This window comes from Lepus europaeus, chromosome 3 (genome assembly GCF_033115175.1).
Source record: "Lepus europaeus isolate LE1 chromosome 3, mLepTim1.pri, whole genome shotgun sequence".
Taxonomy (NCBI): Eukaryota; Metazoa; Chordata; class Mammalia; order Lagomorpha; family Leporidae; genus Lepus; species Lepus europaeus.
Genome location: NC_084829.1, coordinates 147805311 through 147828429, shown reverse-complemented (window position 1 = coordinate 147828429; position 23119 = coordinate 147805311). Strand labels below are relative to the sequence as shown.

The 23119-nt window shown below is 39.2% G+C and overlaps 1 protein-coding gene across 1 annotated transcript in view; it reads right to left on the bottom strand.

The window, feature by feature from the left end:
- ADGB (androglobin) overlaps positions 1–23119 on the bottom strand; it is a 225895-nt gene that overhangs the window by 78841 nt on the left and 123935 nt on the right. Inside the window, exons 21-27 of the mRNA XM_062187283.1 lie at positions 22983–23046; positions 18354–18456; positions 14706–14847; positions 13271–13385; positions 10479–10646; positions 6974–7109; positions 5975–6112 (exon numbers count right to left, since the gene is read on the bottom strand). Coding sequence (XP_062043267.1) covers positions 5975–6112; positions 6974–7109; positions 10479–10646; positions 13271–13385; positions 14706–14847; positions 18354–18456; positions 22983–23046 — 866 coding nt within the window. The remainder of the gene's footprint in view (positions 1–5974; positions 6113–6973; positions 7110–10478; positions 10647–13270; positions 13386–14705; positions 14848–18353; positions 18457–22982; positions 23047–23119) is intronic.

Sequence of the window (23119 nt, the reverse complement as noted above, 5' to 3'; positions counted from 1 at the left end):
CTGGATAGTGCTCAAAGGTGGGGAAAGAGTCCAGGGTGACACCAATGTTGGACACCGTAGATCTCAGCCTCAACTCTTCTATTTCAAGGTGCATGAACAATGCAAAGGATCTGTGTGGTTTTCAGTGTAAGCATGGAACCCTGAAACAAATACATGAGATAAATCCATTCATAGATGAAAAGTTTTTTTTTTCCTGAGAAATACATATATTTAGGAGAAACCAAACTGAAATATTAGAAATGAAAATTTCAATAAGTCAAATAGAAAATATAGTAGAATGCCTTAACGACCGATTTGTTGAGGCAGAATAAAGAATATCTGACCTAAAATTCCTTGGAAATATCTCAATCAGAGCAGAAGAGAAGAAAAATTAGAAAAACTTAAAACAGTGTTCAAGATTTATAGGATACAATAAATGACCCAGCATATGTGTCTTAGAAGCTCTGGAATGTGTGGAAAGACAGAATGAATTAGAAGGCCTATCCACCAAAATAATAGCAGGAAACTTCCCTAATTTGGAGTGAGAAATGGACACCCAAGTACAGTAAGCACATAGAACTCCTAGTAGACACGATCAGCAAAGATTTTCATGACACATTATAGTCAAATGTTCAACAATAAAACATAAAGATTCTAAAGTGTGTATGAGAAATGCCAGATCCCTCAGAAGACCTCAATTAGAGCATCAGCTGATTTCTCATCAGAAACCCTACAGACAAGGAGAGAATGGTGAGACATTGTCCAAGTCTTAAAAGAACAAAAAAACCTGTCAACTCGGAATACCGTACCCTGCAAGCTCCCATTTATGAATGAAAGTGAAATAAAGACCTTCCAAAACAACAGAAATTGAAGGAATCTGTCACTGCTTGTCCAGCCTTTCAAACGAAATGATTCTTAAGACAGTGCTACATGCAGAAATTGAGACTGATAGTCAACATTATAAAAGAATGTGAAGGTAGGAAAAATCTCTTAGTAAAAGCACAAAGGAAATCCAAAGAAAATAGCAGGAATATTTATGGGGAAATGACAGGACAAAGTCATTACATATCAATAATAACCCTGAATGAAAAATGGCCTTTATTCTGCATTTAAAAGGCACTGACTAGCTAAAAGGGCAAAAAGAAAAAAAAAAAAATAGGACCCATCTATTTGCTGCTTATAAGAAACACACCTCACCAACAAAGATACACACAGATTGAACATGAAAGGAGTGAAAAAGATATTCCATCCCACTGGAAAGCAAAAACTAGCAGGTGTAGCCATCCTGATATCAGACAAAATAGATTTTAACACAAAAACTGTTAAAAGAGTCAAAGAAGGGAATTATGTAATGATTAAAGGATCAATTAAACAGAAAGATTGACTATAATAAATGTATATGCACCCAATACCAGGGCACCTGACTATTTAAAACAAATGTGGATAGATATAAAGGGAGACATAGACTCCAATACAATACTAATGGGTAACTTCAACATTCCCACATTCATCAATGGACAGATCAACTAGACAGAAAATCAATACCAACAACAACAACAACAACAACAACAACAAAAAACAGAGCTAATCGACACTATGGGCCAGATGGACCTAATTGATATCTACAGAACATTTCATCCCACAGTTGAAGAATAAAATTTCTTTTCATCAGTGCATAAAATTTTTTCTAGGATAGAAGACAAAATACAAATAGCCAAGGGGGACATGAAAAAATCCTCAAGATCACTAGCGATTAGAAAAATGAAAATAAAAAAAAAACACAATGAGGTTTCTCTTCACCCCAGTTAGGATGGCTATCATTCAAAAATGAAAAAACAATAAATATTGGTGAGGATGGGGCCAAAAAGTACCCTAATCCACTGCTGGTGAGAATTTAAACTAGTATAATCATTATGGAAGATAGTACGGAGATTCTTTGGAAGACATTAAATTATTTTGGAGACATAAAAATAGATATATCATATCACCCAGCCATCACACTCCTGGAATTTACACAAATGAAATGAAGTCAGAATATGAAAGTGTAAAAAAAGGCTTAATGCTTCCTCAAATATGAAATTTAACAAAGAAAAAGCAAAAGACCCTAGTTTAGTGAGAATGCAGGCAAGGGCTATAAATAATTGAGTAGAAAAATGTCAATTTCAGCCTTATACAGTAAATTTTAAAGTAATCACAGAACATTAAAATTATGGTAGTATAACATTTGTAACTGTTGGTCTGACAAAGGTATAAAGTAAAGCTTTTGTTTACTAATTTTTTCTTTTTTAATTTTAGCTCCAACATACAGGGGAAATATGTGGTATTTCCTTTCTGTGTCCAGCTTATTTCATTTGACATGATGTCTTTCAGTTGCATCCATTTTGATGCGAATGGTAGAATTTTATTCCTTTTAATGCTGAATATTCCAGTGGTGTGTGTGTGTGTGTGTATCACATTTCTTTATCCATTCATTTGATAATTGACACCTTGATTGATTCCATATCTTGGCTATTGTGAACACGGCTGCTATAAACATGGCAGTGCAAGTATCTCTTTGATGTACTGTGTTGAGTCTTTGGGGTATATACACATATATACCCAGTAGTGGGACTGCTGGATCATATGGCGAATCTATTCCTAGATTTTTAAGAAATCTCCAAACTATGTTTCACAGTGGCTGCACTAATTTACATTTCCACCAATGGTATATAAGTGTTCCCCTTTCTCCACATACTCACCAGTATTTGTTATTCTCTGTCTTTTGGACTTCAGCCATTCTGACAGGGTTATGTGATATCTCATTGTGGGTTTTGCTTGCATTTTCTTGATAATTAGTGATGTTGAACATTTTTTCATATATTTGTTGGCCATTTCTATTTCTTCTTTTGAGAACTGTTTGATGAGGTCTTTTGCCCATTTCTGAACTGGATTGGATTATTGTTGCTGTGTTTGCTGTTTTTTTTTTTTTTTAAAGTTCCTGATATGTTCTGAATATTAATCTTTTGTCAGATAAGTAGCTCACAAATAATTTCCCCATCCTGTTGGATGCATCTTCAGTCTCTTGATCATTTCCTTTGCTGTGCAGAAGCTTCTGACTATGAGGTAATCCCATTTGTTTAGTTTGTTTAGTTTTGTTTTGTTGCCTGTGCGTTGGGGGTCTTGTCTGAGAAGTTGTTCCCTATATCAATGTCTTGGAGTACTTCCTCTAAATTTTTTTCCAAAAATTTCAAAATTTAGGTCTTTGACCCATCCTGAGTTGATTTTTGTATATGGTGAGAGGTATGACTCTAATTTCATTCTTCAAGACATAAACATCCAGTTTTTCCAGCACCATTTGTTTAAGAGATTATCCTTACTTCAATGTATGGTATGAGCACTCTGTCAAAAACCAGTTGTTTGTATGTTTCCAGATTAATTTCTAGACTCTCTGTGTTCTGTACCCTTGATACATGGTCTATATTTTATTAAAACAGCCAGTACCATGCTGTTTTAATTACTAGTTTTATAGTATGCTTTGAAGTCAGGTATTGTTATGCCTCTAGCTTGAATTTTTGCTCAGGATCACCTTAGTCGTTCTGGGTCTTTTGTGATTCAATCGGAATTTTAGCGTTGTTGTTTTCTAATTCTGTAAGAATAAGAATACCATTGGTATTTTGATAGGGTTGTGTGTTCCTGATGATTTCATCAACACTTGATAATTTTCATTGCATAGATCTTTCAATTTATTGGCTAAATTTATTCATAAATACTTGGATTTTTTGTGGCTATTGTGAATGGGATTTCTCTTTCAGTGAGCTCATCATTAGTGTATAAAAATGCTAGTACTTTGTGATGTTTATTTTGTAACCTGAAACTTTTCTGAACTGATTTATCAGTTCTAATAGCTTTTTGGTGGGATGTATAGGTTTTCCCATATACAATATTATGTCATCTGCAAACATGTATAATTTGACTTCCTCTTTTCCAATTTTTATGTCTTGTATTTCTTTCTCTTCCTTAATTGCTCTTGCTAAAACTTCCAGTGCTATATTGAAAAAGAGAGGTTCAAGTAGACATTCTTATTCCAGATATAAGGGGAAATGCTTCCAGCTTTTCACCATTCAGTATATTAGATGTTGGTTTATAATCTATAGTCTTTATAATTTCAAGGTACTTTCCTTCTATGCCTAATTTGTGTAGGATTTTTATCATGAATGGGTATTGAAACTTATCAGATACTTTTTCTGCATCTATTGTGGTGACCATATGGTTTTTGTTCTTCATTCTGTTGATGTGATTTATGACATTCATTGTTTTGTGAATGTTGAACCACCTTGATTTTCTGGGATTAATCCCACTTGATTGTGCTGTATAATATTTTTGGTGTGGTTTTGGGTTTTGTTTGCTAGTATTTTTTATCTTTATATCTATGTTCATTAAATATATAGTTCTGTATTTTTCTTGTGTCATGTCTGATTTTGGTATCATGGTGATACTGATTTCATAAAAAGTTTCACAGAGCTCCACTCTGTTAGTTATTTTGGAATAGCTTGAAAAGTATTGGAGTTAGTGCCTCTTTAAATGTTTTGTAGAATTCAGTAGTAAAATCATTAGATTCTGGACTTTTTCTTGATGGAAGATCTTTGATTACTGCTTCAATCTTGTTGCTTCTTATGGGTCTATTTAGATGGTCTAGCTCTTTTAATTTAATCTTGGTAGGTTATATTAGCCAGGAATTTACCCATTTCTTTAGGGTTTTCTAGGTGGTTCTCATATAGTCTGTCACAGGTGTTTTCTATCATCTTTTGTATTTCAGTGTGTGTCAGTTATGATGACATTAAAATCAGGCAACTATAATACTTTTATATCACCAAAATATGTGAAGAATTTTTCCTATCTGTAGTTTTTATTGCCCAGGTGATCAAGTTGACTATTCTCATTAAATGGCTTGAGTAGAGACTTTACAATAAAATATTTTAACATATTTAAATAATTCTGTTGGAGATAAAGCTTTTCTTATCAAAATTTCAATACAAATCACAGAATGAAAATGATGCAATGTATTTTCTTCATCTGCCATGTTTCATTTTAAGCTTGTTTTAGACCTTTTAACAAAAATATTTTAGTTCATATACACAAATATATATTATTTAATAAACATTAAGAATACAGTTAAAGTGTTTTTTATGTTTTATAAAAGTATGGCACTATGGGTATACATGAAAGTTTGTATAGATTTCATTCATTCACTTATTTGAAATACATTCTAAGAATTTTACAACATCCTTGGCTTAGCTGAATCTCAAAAATTATCCTGCTAGGCACTGGATAAGAAAGATCAGTTCCTGTCTTTAAAGAGTTCACAAAAGATGGTGGAAAAAGCAGATGATTCACTCATTTCCACCCTTCCTTCCTTCTTTCCTTCCTCCCTCCCTCCCTCCCTTCCATTTATTTATTTGAAATTAGAAAGAAGAGAGGGAGAGGGAGGGGAAGAGGAAGGGGGAGAGGGAGAGGGAAAGGGAGAGGGAGAGGGAGAGGGAGACTGGTTGATTTCCCAAATGGTTGCAACAGCCAGGGTTGAGTCAGGCCAAAGCAGAAATCAAAGAGCTCCATCCTGGTCTCCTATGTGGGTGGCAGGGGCCCAAGAACTTTGGCCCACATATTCTACCTTCGCAGGCACATCAACAGGAAACTGGATCAGAAGCAAAGCAGCTAGGACCCAAATGAATACGGTGATATAGGACGACGGTGTTATAAGTGGCAGTTTAACCCACTGTGCCACAATGCCAGTGGCTCATTTTTTCTTTAAGCCAGAATTTATTGGGTGTTAACCATGTGTCAGACACTGTGCTGAAGTTGAGAATATGAAATTTCCTGTGGACAAACTTCTTGACTTCTGAGAATTTCAGTGTTTTTAGAACTAAAACTAATTAGCTGTATTAATATTTTCATTAGCACACATACATATTTATTATTATAGACATAGTTTATTTTATAAATGATTGGAAAATTGTACCTGGTGTTCTGGCTTTCAGAAGCGATCTAAGGTAAGACCCTCTCCACATGGCTTGGATTTTAATTGCAGCTGATACTTCCTCAGGAGAATACTCTTTCTCATTGGTTGGCATAGAATATTTCACATCCATCCATTCCGCTGAAAAGATGAAAGCAAACTCTGGACTTAAAGTTATATTTAACCATTCTTCCTAGTTTCAGTGCCTCCGCCCTCGGACATATGAAATGCCACAATGATGGATGCGGCACTACAGTCATTCCTCCATATTCACTCATTACACATCCACAGAATCAACCAATTGCTCATGGGAAAAAAATGTGTCTGTATTGAACAGGTACAGGTTTTTCTCATCATTATTCCCCAAATAATACAGTGTACAACTCTTCATGCAGAATTTACACTGTAAATGGTATCTTAATCTAGAAATGGTTCAAAGTATATGAGAGGGTGTGGGTAGGCTGTATGCAAACACTATGAACTTTAGTATCCACAGATTGTGATATCCATGGGGGTCCTGTATCCACTTCCTCCATGGGTTAAGAGGGGAAAACTCTATTTTCAGCATCACTCAGTGTGCTTTTTAGAACGGAAACACTCTGTGGAAGGGAAGCATATGAAACATTGACATCTTATTGAAAAGCTGTTCTGTAAAAATCATCCAAGTTTCTCTCAAAAATGAAGGGAAATGTTAAAATGGTAGGAACAGAGACAGATCATGGAGAGGAGGAAAGTGGGGTTAGTGGGTTAGAAAATCTTTCCAAAATTCCTCAGTTGCACCATACAGATCAGTGTCATTCCTATTTGTTAAGGTTAGGAATAAATTATGGGCTACATGGGAAATACATGTGGTAGGGATCAGAGTAGGGGATCATCAGCAGATCCCTGAGGCTTCTTAAATCCCATGATTATCCAAACAAACCTGTTCCACCTGCTCACACAAACTTCGAGAACACTATTCTCAAATTGTTTTTCAGTCAGATATCTAAAATTGATCAATACCTAAAGAAACTTCTTCCAAGGAGGAATCAAGTAACTCCATGTCCAAAACCATAGCACGGAATGCAAATTTGAAGTTTGCAGGAGGTTTTGTTAATTGAGCCTTTTTCATTAAACGCCATAAGGAAATATGAAATACCTAAAAAAAAGAATACACTTATGTTTTAACTAAGAAAATATCATGACCTGACAAGGGAGGTTCTAAAAACTTTTGGTACATTAAAATTTCAAGAAAATTGCTTTCAGATAGACACACAATCTAACAGAAGACTCTCTGAAGTCTGACTCACCCTGAAAGACTCCAAAATCATCATTTATTTCTAATTTGTAAATTGAGTCACAACAACAATACATACAATACACATCAGCCAAAATATAGTGTTAAGTTGGCCAAAGAGATCGAGTGCAAAATTAATATATGATCCTTGTGCTTAAGTGAAATAACATTTTCTATCAATTCCAGCATATTTCATATGCTACAAAATTAAAGGAAAAAAATGTAAGGAATTTGCCTGATTTTCTTACCATTAAGGAGTATTTTCTTTGCACTGAAAAAGCCTTTTTAGATGTATTTAGACAAATATTTTGCTTCAGATGTCACATGGCTGTGTTAATTCAAAATATAAAATGGAGATGTTTTGTACTAAAATAGCTCTCTTGAGTCTAAGTGTTGCAGGTACAAAGGCTCCTTACATATCAAATCCGGGGTAGTTACAAAAGGCCTTGGCACAGCAAAATCTTGGCAGGGATGAGACTATACATGGGCCCAACAGTACAGACTCTCATTCACCCAGGCTCAATGGCGTAACCTGCCCAGGACAGAACCAGACTGATCATTTGATATGGTTCCATCCTTGGAGGAGGTCAGCCAGTCACTTGATGACAGGTTGATTTCAGTGGACTTCTAGCAAGGTGCTAATGATTCACCATTACTAGAATTCACGCTCACTGGAAATAGGAATTTGTTTTCTGTGTCTCTATGCCTCTACCAGCATCATTATCCAGGAGGTTCCAGAAATATATACGGCAGACATGGGACCCAGCCTAACATACTAAGGGACATATTATCCAGTGAGGATTTAACCATTGGAAATAGTCTAGGGTCCATTGGCCTAACATGTACCAGAGACAGAATTGACAAAATTCCTGCTACATTGGAATGGCATATGAAGGGCTGAGCCAAGATATGAAATGACACCTGTGGTGTGCATCTGCTGAATCAAAGGCCCATTTGTGGTGCTGTATCTGCAGAGGGTAAACATGTAGGCATGGAATTCAAAACTTGGAAGGAGGATTGGCCTCTCTTCCTACCATTTGCAACAACCCATTTGCAGAATCTGTGCTGTATTCCTCACCACAAGGGTTTGCTGGATTGGAGGGCCAGATTCTTGGGGGTGGGACCCAAGAGATGTTTTCCCCAGAGAATACAGTATGACTTACAATAATAGTAGGCCAGGACACAGGCCAGGTTGCTTTGGGAACTGATATAATGTGTTAGGAAGAAAATTCATGTTGATTGTCATTAACTATTAGGATACCTGCTACTTAACAGGCAGGGGAATTTTTTTTTTTTTGACAGGCAGAGTGGACAGTGAGAGAGAGAGAGAGACAAAGAGAAAGGTCTTCCTTTTGCCGTTGGTTCACCCTCCAATGGCCGCCGCGGTTGGTGCGCTGCGGCCGGCGCACCATGCTGATCCGAAGACAGGAGCCAGGTGCATCTCCTGATCTCCCATGGGGTGCAGGGCCCAAGCACTTGGGCCATTCTCCACTGCACTCCCTGGCCATAGCAGAGAGCTGACCTGGAAGAGGGGCAACCGGGACAGAATCCGGTGCCCTGACTGGGACTACAACCCTAGAACTCGGTGTGTTGGCGCCACAAGGCAGAGGATTAGCCTATTGAGCCACGTGCTGGCTAGACTTCTTTTCATACAGTGAATTAATCATTTATTTGTTTGATTTTAGAGCTGATCAGCTACCACCTAGAACTGATGAATGACAGACTTTACTTTTTCTAGGGGTGGTGGTGGTGGTGTTTTAAGTAGGCTGGCCCTTGAGGTGGGTCATGGCAAATATTTCTGGAATAATACTCATGTCCTGGGTGAGCAGTTCTCAACTGGGAGTGCTTTTCTCCACTTTCCTTGCTCCGTACTAAGGTCACCAGGCACAATCTAGGAAGTTATAAGGGTAGGTACAAAATAAAAATAAGAAACTAAATTCTCTCTGTGGAAAATGAGAGACTGAAACCCACAAGCCCCTTTTTTTCTTACAATATTTACTATAGTTAAATTCTTAAAAATGTACATAAAATTCTTTGGAAGCTATGTAAGCCCTTTGCCAGCTTTACAACCCAGAAAGGTTTTTCTCATGCATCTGGGGCCTTCTATTCTTCGCAAATGGTGCTATCAAGTTATTTTTCTTGAGGACTAGTTATTGTTTATCTTGAGAGTGTCTATGTAATGGGTTGCAATTCCTTAGCTATATAAAAGTGGGAGATTTCTTTCTGTCTTTGTAACCTCTTAGCTGAGTGCATTGCATTCTGGTTTAATGCTTCCTCAGCAGTAAAACTGTTTTTTTTTTTTTTTCCTCTTCTACCTCTGTGAAGAATCTTCTAGGTAGGGAAATGAATTTTTTCTTAAATATGTATCTCCAATAACACCCATATTCAGTTAAATTTGAATAACATATAAAATGAATTTTAGTATAAGTTTTGGTAAAAGTATGTCCTAAATATGATATGTGTTGCTTGTTTACAGGAAAATTAAAATCTAACTAGATGTGGTATATTTTTATTTACTAAATCTGGTGATGGTAACTCTCTTCCTCTACCACCAAGAGACATCTGGCAATGTCTGAAGTCATTTCCAGTTGAAACAACGGGATGCTATTGGCATCTAGACGGTGGAGACAGAGTGGCTTTTAAACACCTTACCTTGCAGGAGACAGTCCTTTGACAAAATTCTCCGGCTTCAAATGGCCCTGGTGTGGAGCTTAACAAATCCAGTTCTATGGCCACCTGTTTCTACTATGGCTGCTGTGGATAGGATCACACCTGCTGTCAGTCTCTTTGATTCACTTTCTCAAGATTGTCTGTGGAGCCGGAGGGCTACTCACCCCTGGCAGAGGCACCCATAAGTGTGAGGAAGGAACTGAAAGCCCCTGAGGGCAAGCATCTCTCAGTGAGGGAACGACTTGGTGGAGAAGGGCCAAGGTCTCCCCGCCATCTGTCAGGGTGACCCTGCTGGGGAGCATCCTATAGTTTATTCAGTTGCCTAGGTTATGGAGTCCCAGTAGCCCGCTGCAGTAATGATCACATCCTTCAAGGATTTTTTTTTTCTCCTTCATTTTATTCCCCCCACTCCCTAACTTCATTTTGAAACCACTATCCAACTATACTGTCTTCCTCTAAAACATTTTCTCAGGCTCAGCTTTTGGTGGTCACCTGAAATAAGCTATGCTATTTCAAACAGAATGTCTTCTCCTAGGCACATCATACCCAGGAGATGCTTACCCTGAAGTGCTGTGCGGTGAGTTCTTTATTGTGGAGGGGAATGGGGTAGTGAGCAGCTTGCAGCTCTTTCAGGGCTACAGGAAGTTTATTCTTGTCTTTGAAACTAGCGATCACATTTCCCACAGCTTTCAGAATTGTTAGAGCCTGTTCGGTAAAGCGGTAGCTCTCCTGGGAAGACAAAGTATAGCAGCAACCTTCATTTATGTTCAAACTGGAATGAAATTTATGAAAAAGGAAAATTTCTGTGTGACTATCACCCCTAGCAAGTGGTTGATTCAATCATTGTTTGTGATTTACTTAAAAAAATCAAACAACTATTTTATTTGAGAGGCAGAGATAATGGTGTTGGAGGCGGGGAGAGAGAGAGCCATCTCCCATCAACTGGTTCATAACCCATATGCCTGCAACAGATGGGGCTGGGCTGCGGTCAGCCCAGAGTGGGGAAGTCAACCCAGGTCTCCCACATGGGTGTCAGGGACCCAATCACCTGGGCCATGGCTCCAGCCTCCCAGGGTCTTCAGTAGCAGAAATCTGGAGGTGGGAGGTGAAGATGGATATTTAACTCAATTACTCCAATTAAAGATTCAGGGTCTTAACTCCTGAGCCAAATGGCTGACCCTTGATGGCTTGCTTAAGCAAGGCATTTTACTAGGTGCTATGCTCTCAGAGATAACAGAACAAGGAACTCAGTTACTATTCAGGTGGGAACATACAGGAGGATTACATACACTCTACTGTGAGTCAGGGAAATTTTCCCACTGTTCCTATTCTTACTTAGTTCTGAGGGTCTCCATGTGGGCTTTGAGGATTGATGTCAGAGAGGATTTCAGGAAAAGAGCAGTAAGGGGCTGGCACCATGGCTAACTAGGTTAATCCTCCTCCTACAGCGCCGGCATCCCATATGGGCGCCGGTTCTAGTCCTGGTTGTTCCTCTTCCAGTCCAGCTCTCTGCTGTGGCCCAGGAGGGCAGCAGAGGATGGCCCAAGTGCTTGGCCCCCTGCACCCACATAGGAGGCCAGGAAGAAACACCTGGCTCATGGCTTCATATCAGCTCAGTGCCAGCCGTGGCGAAGGAAAACCTTTCTGTCTGTCTATAACTCTACCTGTCAAATTAAAAAAAAAATAAGAGCAGTAAGGACTGGAGAAACAAGAGGATGAGCTAGCATGGGCTGCTAGTTCCTTTCAGAGGAGGCAGCTGAAGCTAGAAGGAGGCAGAGATTTCAGCTAGTAGCTCATTTAAAAAATACAAGGAGAAGCTGGGGTGCATAAAAATTATCTTGGTAGGATGTGGTGGGGAGGATGGGGAGTTGCCTGGATCAGAAAAAGGAGGCAAAGCTGGAGGAAATCTTTTGTAAGTCTGGCTTTGCCTCTTCCCCAGGGATGCCATCATTGCATTGTTCCCTGCAAGAATGACCCAGCAAGTGTGCCCAAATGGCACTGATGCCCTGCTGCGGTGAGGGGCTGATGAGAACAGATGCAGTTGACTTGCAGCTTTAATGAATTTCCTTCTTTATGACCCTTCTAAATGCAAGCCTAGTGGTGTTACTTCTTTAGGTGAAATCATAACCACAAAAGTTCTGCTCCAGTGGCAACACTGACAACAACAATTATGGCTCTAAAGGAGCTGGAGTCTCCCTGCTCTTCTCCAGTCTACCCCACTTCATTTCTTTGTTAGGATCAAAGAACAATGGAGCTTATACTTGAGCCTCAATAATCTTGCCAAGATAGAGAAGTGAAATCTCCAGGGAAATAGGAATTCACAAAGCAAAGAAAGAAAACACCTGGGGTGCTAAATCTCATCAAATTGGATAATGTATACCATCTAAAAAGCAGTTGTTTTTAAAAAGACAAGAATGTGGAGAAAACAAGGTAAACTTATATAAGGAAATAGAAGACAGCTGCATATAAGGTGGATTTGCTGGTGTTTCTCCTGTGCCTGTCAAGCAGGAAGTAAAAAGAAATGATGAGAGATGGCACAGAATTGAGAAGTGGCAATCAGCCACAGCCATTGCCCCAACAAGAGTGCTTGCGTAGGGCAAGTGTGGAGCATGAGGACACAGCGTACGGGAGCTGATCTTAAGCCATTTAGTTGCTACATGATTTGCCAGATGGCTTGCAGAATCCATCAATACAACACTGTGCCACTTGGAGTTGGTTTTGTTTTGTTTTAGTTTGGTTTGCTTTTTCAGTGAGGTATGGTTAGAGCAAGTCTTCCTCCAATTGCTCATTGGCAGACAGACTTCGGAGGAGATGCTGGCCCCATTTAATTTACTTCTTTTAGACTCGATCAGAGCAGGGGAGCGCGAGAAACCAAAAAGAGATCTGGAAGACAGAAGACATGAAGGAGACACAGCAGCAGCTTTTGTGGGCCACCCTTTGCCCTCTGAATCCCAGACATACAGGCTATAAATTCCGTAGGCCAACCAAGGGATGAAAAAGAGAAACAGATCCAAACTTTAGACTACATTAAAAAAGACTGTGCTGATCCTTTGTACCTCAAAGGACTGACGATACTGTGGGCTCCACCTGAGATGGTAACAGATATAAAAGGGCATTCAACAGAGTAGAAGTGAAGCTGGTTTTAGAGGAAAAAATGCTATTAATTATGTCCCCTTAGGGTTTAGACTGTTAATTGTACAGGTTGTACTTGAGCGTTACTTTTGGAATATACTATATAGTTTTAAAGGTTAAACATAAGGGGGGAAGCAAGTTGAATAAAAAAACAGAAGCAGGATTTATTTTAAAACCTTTGAAATAAATAACAAAAATATCACAGTTGCTAACATATTTACCGGCTCAAAGTTGGGCATCACAACATCTTCATCCCCAACGACAAAAGTCACCATGCTGCAGATGTGTATGGAATGGCCCACTGGGGAATACGCCGTGAACAGTAGCATGTGTCTCCTAAAGAGAAGGACATTTGATAAAGACCAAGGGTTGACTTTATTGTAATTGCCCTCCTAGTTTCTTTATGACATGCTGGCGATTGTGCGAGGTTGTAGTCTAATCTATTTTTTGTTTCATTAAATTAGTAAAATATAGATTCCTTAGTCTCTTAGCGTTCTTTAAGAGTGGAAATTCAAAGACCCGTGTAACCTTGGGCTTAGATCGAGTCCCAAACTGTCATAAAGAAACTCCTACACACTGCGGTCACATTGTGACTGCATCATGAGGGTACAGGTATTTAAGATAATATAGTCTTTTTCTTAAAATGCATTATTTCTTATGTGTTAATTGTGTATCTCCTACTAGATTATAATATCTTTGAAACAGAGATATCTACTTCCCCTTAGTTATTGAGCATGTAGAACATGACAAAACATACATGCTGATTTCTGTATGCCTATTGAGAAGCTATATTTTATGGGGCACCATGTGGATTTAATAAGATTCTTCACTAATTTCAAGTCCTTTGCTGTCAATGAATAAGCATCTCTACAAAGCAACTTGACTACTAGGAGAATCTCTCCCTGCCAGAGTTGAGGGCAGTTGTGAGAAATGTTGAAGTTTTACAATTTACGACATTCCAGAAATATTGGATGCTTGCCAATTATTATTTTACCACTTAATTTTGCTTTTTGGCCTTTGCTTTTTGCACAAAAGTCATAGTGTTTCAATCATCATACTGAATTAGAATGATTGAACTTGGGGAAAAAAACAATGGAAATTACTTCATTGAGGTAAGCCATATTATTTTGATTTTTTTAACAAAATCAAGAACATACTTTCATAACATAGTTTCTTTAAAATGGAAACTCGGGTGTTTAGTCAGCTTCAACTTGATTAAAATAATATCTAACAAAAACAAACCACGGGTATAATTCTAGATTGGTATGGGGAGATGCTAGACTTCTATGCTTCTCAATTGAAATTTTAATGAAATTGAAATTCATGAAAAGGACTATATATTCATGGGAAGATAAAAAGAATTATTTAATAAGATATTTTCAGAAGCTTCTGAATTAAATAGGTCTAAACAGTATTCTTTATTCACAATTCTAAGAATCTTTGATGAAAATAAATTTTGCACTCAGCGTGCAGTATTTATCAATTTATTTGTTCACAGAATTATTTTTCTCAATAATCACAGTTATAGACCTGTGTCTTGTGAAATCACTTTGGGAAACAGTGCCCCAATGTTCATATTTTTCACTTCTTCATTAGTTAGCATTTTACAAGCCTTCAGAAAATCCATAGTATGGGAAAAATGAAGTCTCTCCATACCCAATAGGCAGACGGATCATTGCAGCCTTGGTGGCATATGTGTGGATCTTCAGTACAAGTGTGCGTGGCTTCAAAGATTTCCAGGAAAATGTTTCACCTATTAGAAGTCCAGGCTCAACAGGAGGACTGTGTTTTGTTAGGGCTTAAGGAAAAGTGAAAAAAATTACTGTAATTTGGGTGTGAAATGTACTTAGTTTTCATTTACACTGCCTTTATTCCAATAACAACACAATGAAAATAATAACAGTAACAAAAAGAATAATAAGCAATGAGTTAAAGATGTACTAAATTATTCATAAAAATCCTGGTATTATTTCAGGTAATTTTTGGAAATAATATTTAAGTGAATTCCAGATATGTCGATTGGTTTCATTTGACTTTTTTTTTTTTTTTGACAGGCAGAGTGGACAGTTGGAGAGAGAGACAGAGAGAAAGGTCTTCCTTTTGCCGTTGGTTCACCCTCCAATGGCTGCCGCGGTTGGCACGCTGCGGCCGGCGCACCACGCTGATCCGATGGCAGGAGCCAGGTGCTTCTCCTGGTCTCCCATGGGGTGCAGGGCCCAAGCACTTGGGCCATCCTCCACTACACTCCCTGGCCACAGCAGAGAGCTGGCCTGGAAGAGGGGCAACCGGGACAGAATCCGGTGCCCCGACCGGGACTAGAACCCGTGTGTCGGCGCCGCAAGGCGGAGGATTAGCCTAGTGAGCCGTGGTGCCGGCCGGTTTCATTTGCCTTCTAATAATCATTAACTCCAGTAAAGAAACTCAGAATGAGGAAATCAGGAAAAAAAGTATATTTCATTTTAGTATTTCATGTAGTATATCAGCATTACCTCTATGGTAATAAGTACAATATCTTTAAAGGTACTTTTAAAAATTAATTACTTAATTAATTTGAGGGCGGAGGGAGAATGTGTGTGTGGGTGGGAGCTCCTCCTTGCTCATTTACTTCCTAAATAGGGCTCCCTTCCATCTGCCAGTTTATTTCTCAAATTCCCACAACAGCTAGTACTAGGGCAGACCGAGGCTGACAGCTGGAAACTCAATCCAGGTCTCCCACATGGGAGGCAGGGACCCAAATACTTGAGCTATCACTAATGTCTCCTAGGGTGCACATTATAGGAAGAGGAGTTAGGAGCCAGAGGCAAGTATCGAATCCAGGTACTAAAGTAACTAATGTAGATGTCTTAACTGGCATCTTAGACACCGGGCCAAATACTCACCACTAAAGATAAAATTTTAAAAAAGAAAACACATTATATTTTGGAAAGAGATTTCTTTACTATAAATGTAAAAATGGATCAAAATATGCCCTCATGTATCTAAATTTTAATCTTTGGTTCTCAGAGTCTTTGACTTTATGAAGACGTTGAAAATTAACAAGACTTAATTCAAAATATATTTTTCTTCTAAGGTGAATAAAGAATATATTGTATTCTTTACTAGTCACTGAGAGCTAAATGCTTACTGTTCTGCTTCCAGAAAACACACTGAGGCTATACAGCACACCATGTCCTGAAATGCCTTCATGCATACAGAAGTTAAGTGCTATAGGATCTGCTGTGACTTTGGAGCTACAGGTTTTGTAGACATATTAAGCCTAGATCACGACATTTTGGAAAGTTTATTATGTACCAAGTACTTATTATATACCTGTTGTATGCCAGGTACCATTCAAAGCATTGAGGAAAGTTTGGTGAAAAATAAAGTTCTGCCCCTCAATGCTGGCAAAGCATTCACTGTTAAACATTCAGCAAACATTGAGTGAACCCTGCAGTGTCAGGTACTTTAATTCCAGCTAAAACTACATGTTTTCACAGAACAGATCAGGGAATTAAAGAATGTTTGTTTGTGTATGTGTGTGTGTATGCAAAAAGGTTGGGGTTGACAGGAGCAGGGTCAGTCCTTCACTCAGAACAGGAAAGAAGTCAGACTAGAACTTGAAAGAGTTCATTGTGGGGAAATGATATGAGTTGTTCCTGATTTCTGCCGTCTTTTCAGTGATATCAGAAGCAAGTTCATCAGGTAAGAATGAGTGAGACTAAGGAGTTGAAGATTTGGAGGGGGTGGGGAGAGACTTAAATAGGCATCATGAGAATGAGAGGAGAATGAGTGACCATGAGAAAATGTGGCAGTGCTAATGAATCTTATTGAGAGTCATGTTCCTTAATGAAAACAAAGCTAGCCAGAATATTTGTATTTTCTTGAATTACATTCAGCTTCTGTGATTCAACCACAGGTTAGGTGCAGAGTTGAGTTTAAACAATATTGGGATTTTAGCCAGGAATGTAATTTATGAATGTAAGAAGGGCAAGTATGTTGAGTATACACAAGGATGTAATCATAGTGGTGGGTCACAAAAACTATGTTGGTAGTGAGAGAAAATGGCCATGAGAAAAGTGATGGGCAGAAAGAAAGTGGCAGAATAGATGGGGGGAAGTCTTGATGGTGTCAGTTGTAGGCTCATAATTTCAGAGAGAGTGAACTGGAGAAGCCATGGGTGGTAATCAGAGAATGGAGTACTTGAAATGGAGATGATTGATGACTGACATGAGGCAGTAATTGGTAAAGGTTAGAGTCTATAGGGTAATCACAAAAGCAGAGGGCTGGATTAGTCCATTTTATGTTTCTATAGCAAAATATCCAATGCTGGGTACTTTATAGAAAGAGTTTTATTTTGCTCAGAGTTCTAGAGGAATAATGATATTGTTCTGACATCCTGCAAAGGGCTTTCCCCTGGCTGTGTCACATGATGGCAGAGAAGCTCCATGGCAATGGGCCATGTGCGGAGCAGGCCAAGTGCATGAGGGGATGTCTCTTTAAGACAACCTACTCTTGGGAGAACTAAGTTCTTCAAATCAGTATTAATCCCTTTCAAGGGCAGCATCTCCATAGCCAGTGTTGTGGTATAGTGGGGTGGGATGCTGCCAGTGATGCCAGCATCCCATGTTCTTATCCTGGCTGCTCCATCTCAGACCCAGCTCCCGGCTGATGTGCCTGGGAAAGGAGCAGAGGATGGCCAAGTGCTTTGATCTTTGTACCGACATGGGAGTCCTGGAAGAGGCTCTCGGCTTTGGCCTGGCACAGCTCCAGCCAGTGCAGCCATTTCAGGAGTGAACCATCAGATGGAAAATCTGTCCCTTCAACCCCTGTGTAACTCTTTCAAATAAATTTTAAAAGGGGGAGCAGCACCCCCAGTGGCCTGATTACCCCTCTCTTGATTCCTTCTTAAAGATTATAGCACCTCAATACAATAACTTGGGAACCAATCCCATAGCACTTGAAACTTTGGGGCACAAGTCACATCCAAACTATAGCAGAGATCAAGAAGGTGTGAAGGGAAAGGTCGTTGGATTTGCCAAATCCGAGAAGAAGGAGTTCAAGGTATTCAATAGATTTTGAAAGAATCAAGGATGACCAATGTATAGGTGTAACCTGTCTGCAACCAAGAGGTCCTGAGCGGCAAGCAGGAGCAGAATCTTCAGTGCCTGGAGAGTAAGAGTAGCAGAGGATTTGGCACTGGTGTCCCTGTGTGGCTCCAGAGGAGATCTGAGGGGGAAGTATTTCCAGGGTCTAAAAACCTTATTTCATGTTCCTGGCCTGGACATTACCTAGGCATTAAGACTATAAATTCCACAGTGCTCTTACCTCCAGATTCCCCCCAGCGTACCAATGCCGAAAAGCAAACAAGTAGTTCAATAGGTTTAAGACTGTCCACATACAGATAGTAGGACACACGTTCTTCTGAAAACTGCAAGAAATCAGACCAACCATCATACATTGCATCAGCCAATTAATGTGTAAATGTGTATTATTTTCTACTTCTAATAATAATGTTGTGTGATACCTAACATTGGTAAGAAACTTAATCTCTCTGGGTACCAAAATAAGTACCTATGGGTTTCATAATAGGAAGAAAACCATACTGGGTAAATGGTGGTGATAGTCTATACAGAAGCTGGATCTGCAGGGCCTCTGTGAGATGACCACCATGTATTAAAGAGGCCAAGATATTTTTCATGAGGAAAGAAAAGGATATATATGCTCCACAAATGAGAAAGTGAGAAGGAGACTGAGTCCAGGACTGAGGAGTGCTCAGAGAATAGGTCCCTGATAGGCAGTGAGGTCTTAGAGAATAACTTTATACAATAAAGAATGTGTCTGGCTGGTGCTTTGGTGTAGTGAGTAAAGTTATTGCCTGTGGTGCTGCATCCCTTATGGGCGCCGGTTCAAGTCCTGGCTGCTACTTCCCATCTTGCTCTCTGCTATAGCCTGGGAAAGCAGTAGAAGATGGCCCAAGTACTTGGACCCCTGCCCCTGTATGGCAGACCTGGAAGAAGCTCCCCTGGCTTCAGATTGGCACAGCTCTGGCTATTGTGGCCATTTGGGGGATTGAACTAATAGATGAAAATCCATTCTCTTTCTTTCTCTTTGTCTGCTTCTCTGTAAAACTCTGACTTTCAAATAAATAAATATTTCTTAAAAAATAAAGAATGTGTCTAACGGGGTGTACTGCAAAATAAAATAAGTATTTTAGTGCGAGAAAAATGTGAAACTCTTGCATACGAAGTATATTCAAAAAGTTCATGAAGAAACTCTGCATGGATTCTATATTTTCATACCAAAACTTATCTTTTTATTCTATATTCCCACAATATTTTGAAACATCTAAACATTAAAGTATTTTACAGGGGTGCATGTGATATAAACTCTCTTATTTCCAGTAATCTTCAGAAATACACTTGCTGCTTATTAATATACCAGATGATAGATTTTTATTTTGAAGACGCAATGAACTTCTGAATGAAAGCATAATTTCCCTTAAGTGACAGCAGGTAAAGGTACACATATAGGATTTCAACTCATCCTTCTGATTACTATTAATCTAGTCAATTATGAATGAAGAAACTGAAGCAAGGAGAGGTCAAGTGATTTTTCAAAGTCACAGAACTTGTAAGTAGCAAAGCTGAGATGTAGAAGTAGGTATATGTTTGACTCTAAGGCTGTTCTTGACTGCTGTGCTATTATTGCCTTGCAAATATGCTGTAACATGATTTTGATTGATGGTATACAGTAAATGTGTTCAACTGTTTAATTGTTGCTATACTTTAATAAGATTTACATATTATTTTACTATAATACTAAAATAAAATAACCAGTCAATATTTGAAATAGAAATCATATATATTAATGCAGCATTGTGAAAAAAGAAACCTTATAATTTAATCACCTGCAACAAAAATGTTTGATGCAATGTAACTTATTTAAAATTATTGCTTTTTTTTTTTTTTGACAGGTAGAGTGGACAGTGAGAGAGGTCTTCCTTTTGCCGTTGGTTCACCCTCCAATGGCTGCCGCTGTAGCGCACTGCAGCCAGCGCACCGCGCTGATCCGATGGCAGGAGCCAGGTGCTTCTCCTGGTCTCCCATGGGGTGCAGGGCCCAAGCACTTGGGCCATCCTCCACTGCACTCCCTGGCCACAGCAGAGAGCTGGCCTGGAAGAGGGGCAACCGGGACAGGATCGGTGCCCCAACCGGGACTAGAACCCGATGCGCCTGCGCCGCAAGGCGGAGGATTAGCCTAGTGAGCCGCGGTGCCGGCCTAAAATTATTGCTTTCTACAATGTTTTCCAGTAGTTTTCCTTTGACATTTCAGTTTGTTTGTTGCCTTTCAGCTGAAACACGTTGGTGATACAGGCAGGTGTTTCAATGTTCACTAGCTGAGAGCATAAAGGAATTTGGGATTTACTCCTCCAACATGCACTCCTGAGAAGGTTCTACACTGGGTTCATTTGTTGTCATTTTTGAAGACAGAAATGCAGAAGGCAAAAGGACTCTGCCCTGGAGCCAGCACATGACACCATTGAATGGCCTTGCCCTATCCTCACACTGATCTCTGGAATCTGCCAAGGTTCAGTCTGAGGCCCCATATCCCAAACTTAGTTGCTAGCACAAAATAATAAATCAAGACTGCCTGGCCTCTAATTTCCACCACTGCTTCCTTCCAGACCATCTATAAAGCCATTAAATTTGAGTTCTAATGCCCACTAGGGAAAAGTTATACTTTTCTCAAACCATTAATGTTTAAAGAAGTAAAGGGGAATGAAGGACACATTTTGGAGTGTCTTTGCCAAGAAGAGACTTTAAGAAGACATTAACTTTCATTTAAATCATTTCATGAAAATAGCAGAATAAAGAATAGTTTTCTGTTTTGCCACACACACAAATATTAGGATAATGATGTGTAATGAAAACTCATATACAATCTCTCTTTCTTTTTTTTTTATTTATTTGATTGATAGACAGTGACAGAGACAGAGAGAAAGGTCTTCCTTCCATTGGTTCACCCCTCAAACGGCCAGAGCTATGCCGATCTGAAGCCAGGAGCCAGGAGATTCCTCCTAGTCTCCCATGTGGGTGCAGGGGCCCAAGCACTTGGGCCATCCTCCACTGCCTTCCCGGGCCACAGCAGAGAGTTGTACTGGAAGAGGAGCAACTGGGACTAGAACCTGGCGTCCATATGGGATGCCGGCACCGCAGGCAGAGGATTAACTAAGTGAGCCACGGCAGCGGCCCCATAATCTCTCATAGATCACAGAGGACATTTACTAGCTAGCGCTTACTTTCTGGCATTCTTCTGTCTTACATACATTGTCTCATTTATTTCCCAATTCTAAAACTAGGACTCTTTAACACCACTGTATAGGTGAGAAAACTAAGGCAGAGATAAGGTCAACTCTCAGAGTCCAAAAACCGAGTAAATGGTGGAACTAGTCGTATGGCTAAAACCTAGTTGTCTGACTCCAAAACCACTTGCCCATGTCCAAAGGTGCACATCGTGATAAGAAAAACAAGTAGGCTCCGAGTTGTACCCATCCCACTTCCACATGATATTTGTGCTGCTTGCTAGCCTGGTGACCTTGGGTATTTTATTCAAACTTTTCCTTTCCTGTAAAATGACAGTGATACCTTTCCCTAGGCCTTGCTCTGAGCGGTGACTGTAATAAATAAGCTAATTCAAGGCCTGCCATACCTGTAAACAATCATCATTGCCAACACTTTGAATAGAGAAATATGTCTAAATAAACATTAGTTTATAGCGTACATTAGTTTCATACCATCCTCTTGGTCCCATTATTCCCAATGAACAGTTTTATTATATCCCTAGGGTCAAAGACAGACTCCAGCATGAGGTAGATGATTTATTGCTCCCAGTCACCACCTAAGACCTCATACTCATTCCCAGAAGAGGTAACCAGCTACAAAGTATCTCATGAGAATGCTCAAAAGGTTTCCTGTGCCTGTGTTTTCATGTGATACAAGTGCAATGGAAGTCCCTGCAACTCTCACTATGCATACTGTTCATTGAGGTGTGGGATATCATCAAGGCCTTGGATGTCCTTGGCCTTAAACAGGCAAATTTCAGTTCAATGCAGTTTGCCAGAATATGTCTCACTGTGATTTCTAAAATTCCACCCAAGGTGAGATTCTAATTAGTTTATTTAACAATTTATTTTTTTTTAAATTGAGATCCCATGTTACATCAACAATGGTCTCACAATAGTAAACAAAAGGACACTGTCCTTCTGAAGATGCTAATGCCAATCAGGGCACAGGGTACAGGGAGGACACAGAGAAGCAACCAGGCAGTTGGGATGGGCAGTCAGTACCTGGGTGAGCATTGAGCAGACAGAGAGGAGCCTGAGGTCAAGTCACTTGACCAACCAGGGAAGAAGGCTTTACAAAACCACGGACATCTCTACTGTTCTGAAGTACTTCTAGACATTAGCTGGATTAAAGCCATAAGGATAAAAGGGAAGACAATGCAGGGAGTGGGAAGAATTTGAGCAGAGAGAGAGAGACAGTGACAGAGCCAGAAAGAGAGAAAGCCAAAACACAGACACGGTGGTGAAAATGTACTTATGTTTTAGGAAATACACACTATCCAGCAAATAATAAAGAAAACCAAATATAGTGAACTTCTTTGTGTACCTTCTTTATTAATTCATAAATCAAAATTTTATTAATATGAATTTGAATAATGTAGCTCCAGATTTAGCCACTGCAACACAGTCAGGTGGATCATAGTTTCAGTAAGGAGTTCATGGAGTTTTGCTTATGGTCTGGATAAGGAATTAGTAGAAGGATTTGAAAATTCATTTTAAAAAAATGTCATGAATTTAGAAATACTTAAGATATTTAAAGGTGTTTCTCACTATTTCAATTTTATTGAAAACAAAAGTATAAAAAGGGAAAGAGGAGATTATAATATATTTACCTTAAATTCTGACTTTTGAAAGTTAAGGCAGTATGAACTTGGCTTGTGAAAAATATATATATTCCTGAAAAATATTTATAGCAGATTATTGTTATTATATGCAAAGATTAGTGCACATGTTAAGTTACTTGGAATTA